The 1,189-nt window shown below is 55.7% G+C and overlaps 1 protein-coding gene across 1 annotated transcript in view; it reads left to right on the top strand.

The window, feature by feature from the left end:
* Positions 1-289: 289 nt before the first annotated feature.
* The window catches only part of EMH_0047120 (uncharacterized protein), a gene marked incomplete at both ends in the record, with an annotated part of 1,029 nt that continues 129 nt past the window's right edge, over positions 290-1,189 (top strand). Inside the window, one exon of the mRNA XM_013496243.1 lies at positions 290-1,189. Coding sequence (XP_013351697.1) covers positions 290-1,189 — 900 coding nt within the window.

The raw sequence follows: 1,189 nt of genomic DNA, 5'->3' as shown, positions 1-1,189 counted from the left end.
CCCGGCAGCCTGGCACTACAACAACACCAACACAAGCAAGGTTCCCTAGCCACACAGAATGTGTAGGGCACACGCACTACTACAGAATGTGCCGACGGCGTTGTCCAAATTGCAGGACACCAATGGAACTTCCGTTGAAGGACAGAATAACAGAAGTAGGGTCTTGAGGCCCGGAACATTTAGGACACGTGGGCGGTCACCTACTTTGACTCCATATCTTGTGTGGGCTACAATACTGTCTGTCTCAGCAGTTCTCCTTATCTTGACAAAATGTGCAAGATTCCCGCACATGTCGAGGGTCAGGGCGGGTGGGGGACGACAGTTATCTGGAAAGGAGGGTGGGTCAGAAGATGACCCTGAGATCGCCGCAATAGTGGAGCTGTGCTTAGAACTGGAGCAGGAGTACGCCCGATCCTTGCAACCTTCTGAAATGCCACAACAGATGCACTGGGGGGACAGTCAACCGTGGCAACATGTTTCCGGTAGCAGAGAGGAGCTGCATACTGGCGCCCAAAGTACTTCGTTGCTGGCATGGGACGGATCCGTGCCTTCTTCTTCCGTTGGCACCCCAGGATTCCACCAGGGACCTGCTGTGCAGACGGACAATACATTTTCGACAAGGCCTGCTGACATGTGGGAGGCCCATGGGTTTCAAGGCGCAGGGCCATCCACTTCGGCAGGGGTCTCTACCATGCTGCTGCCATCTGCTGACGGGTCCCTGCCCCACCAGGGACCTGGTACGCAGACAGCCTATAGCTTTTTGAGAGGCTCCGCTGATATGTGGGGATCTCCTGAGTCTCTAGGCGAACCTGCATCCACATCTGCAGGGGTCTCTACCATGCGGCTGCCATCTGCTGACGGTTCGGTCCCCACTGCTTCTGCGGGATACGGCTCCTTGGCCCTTCCTGCGGCTGACAGCGCAGCTTCATCATTTCAAGGTTTTCATGTGCCGAGTTCCTCAGCTCCCTTAAACGCGCCTTTGGTTTTCGGTGAATTCAACCCAGGCTTGGTGTTGCCTCAAGCCCAGCCCTGGGTGCCGCCGGGTGCCCCAGTTCACGACGTTCAGCCCAGCATACAGCGGAGCCCGTTCCCTTCAATTGTTGAGGCATTGTCTGTAGGAAAGAGGAGACGTGAAGATTACCCAGCGACGTATCCAGTGAATCCGCCAAAGAAGTATATGTCTCCTTCC

This window comes from Eimeria mitis, genomic scaffold (genome assembly GCF_000499745.2).
Source record: "Eimeria mitis Houghton genomic scaffold, Emh_scaff1999, whole genome shotgun sequence".
NCBI lineage: Eukaryota > Apicomplexa > Conoidasida > Eucoccidiorida > Eimeriidae > Eimeria > Eimeria mitis.
Note: the sequence above shows the minus strand (reverse complement) of the source record. Positions and strands in the feature narration are given on the sequence as shown.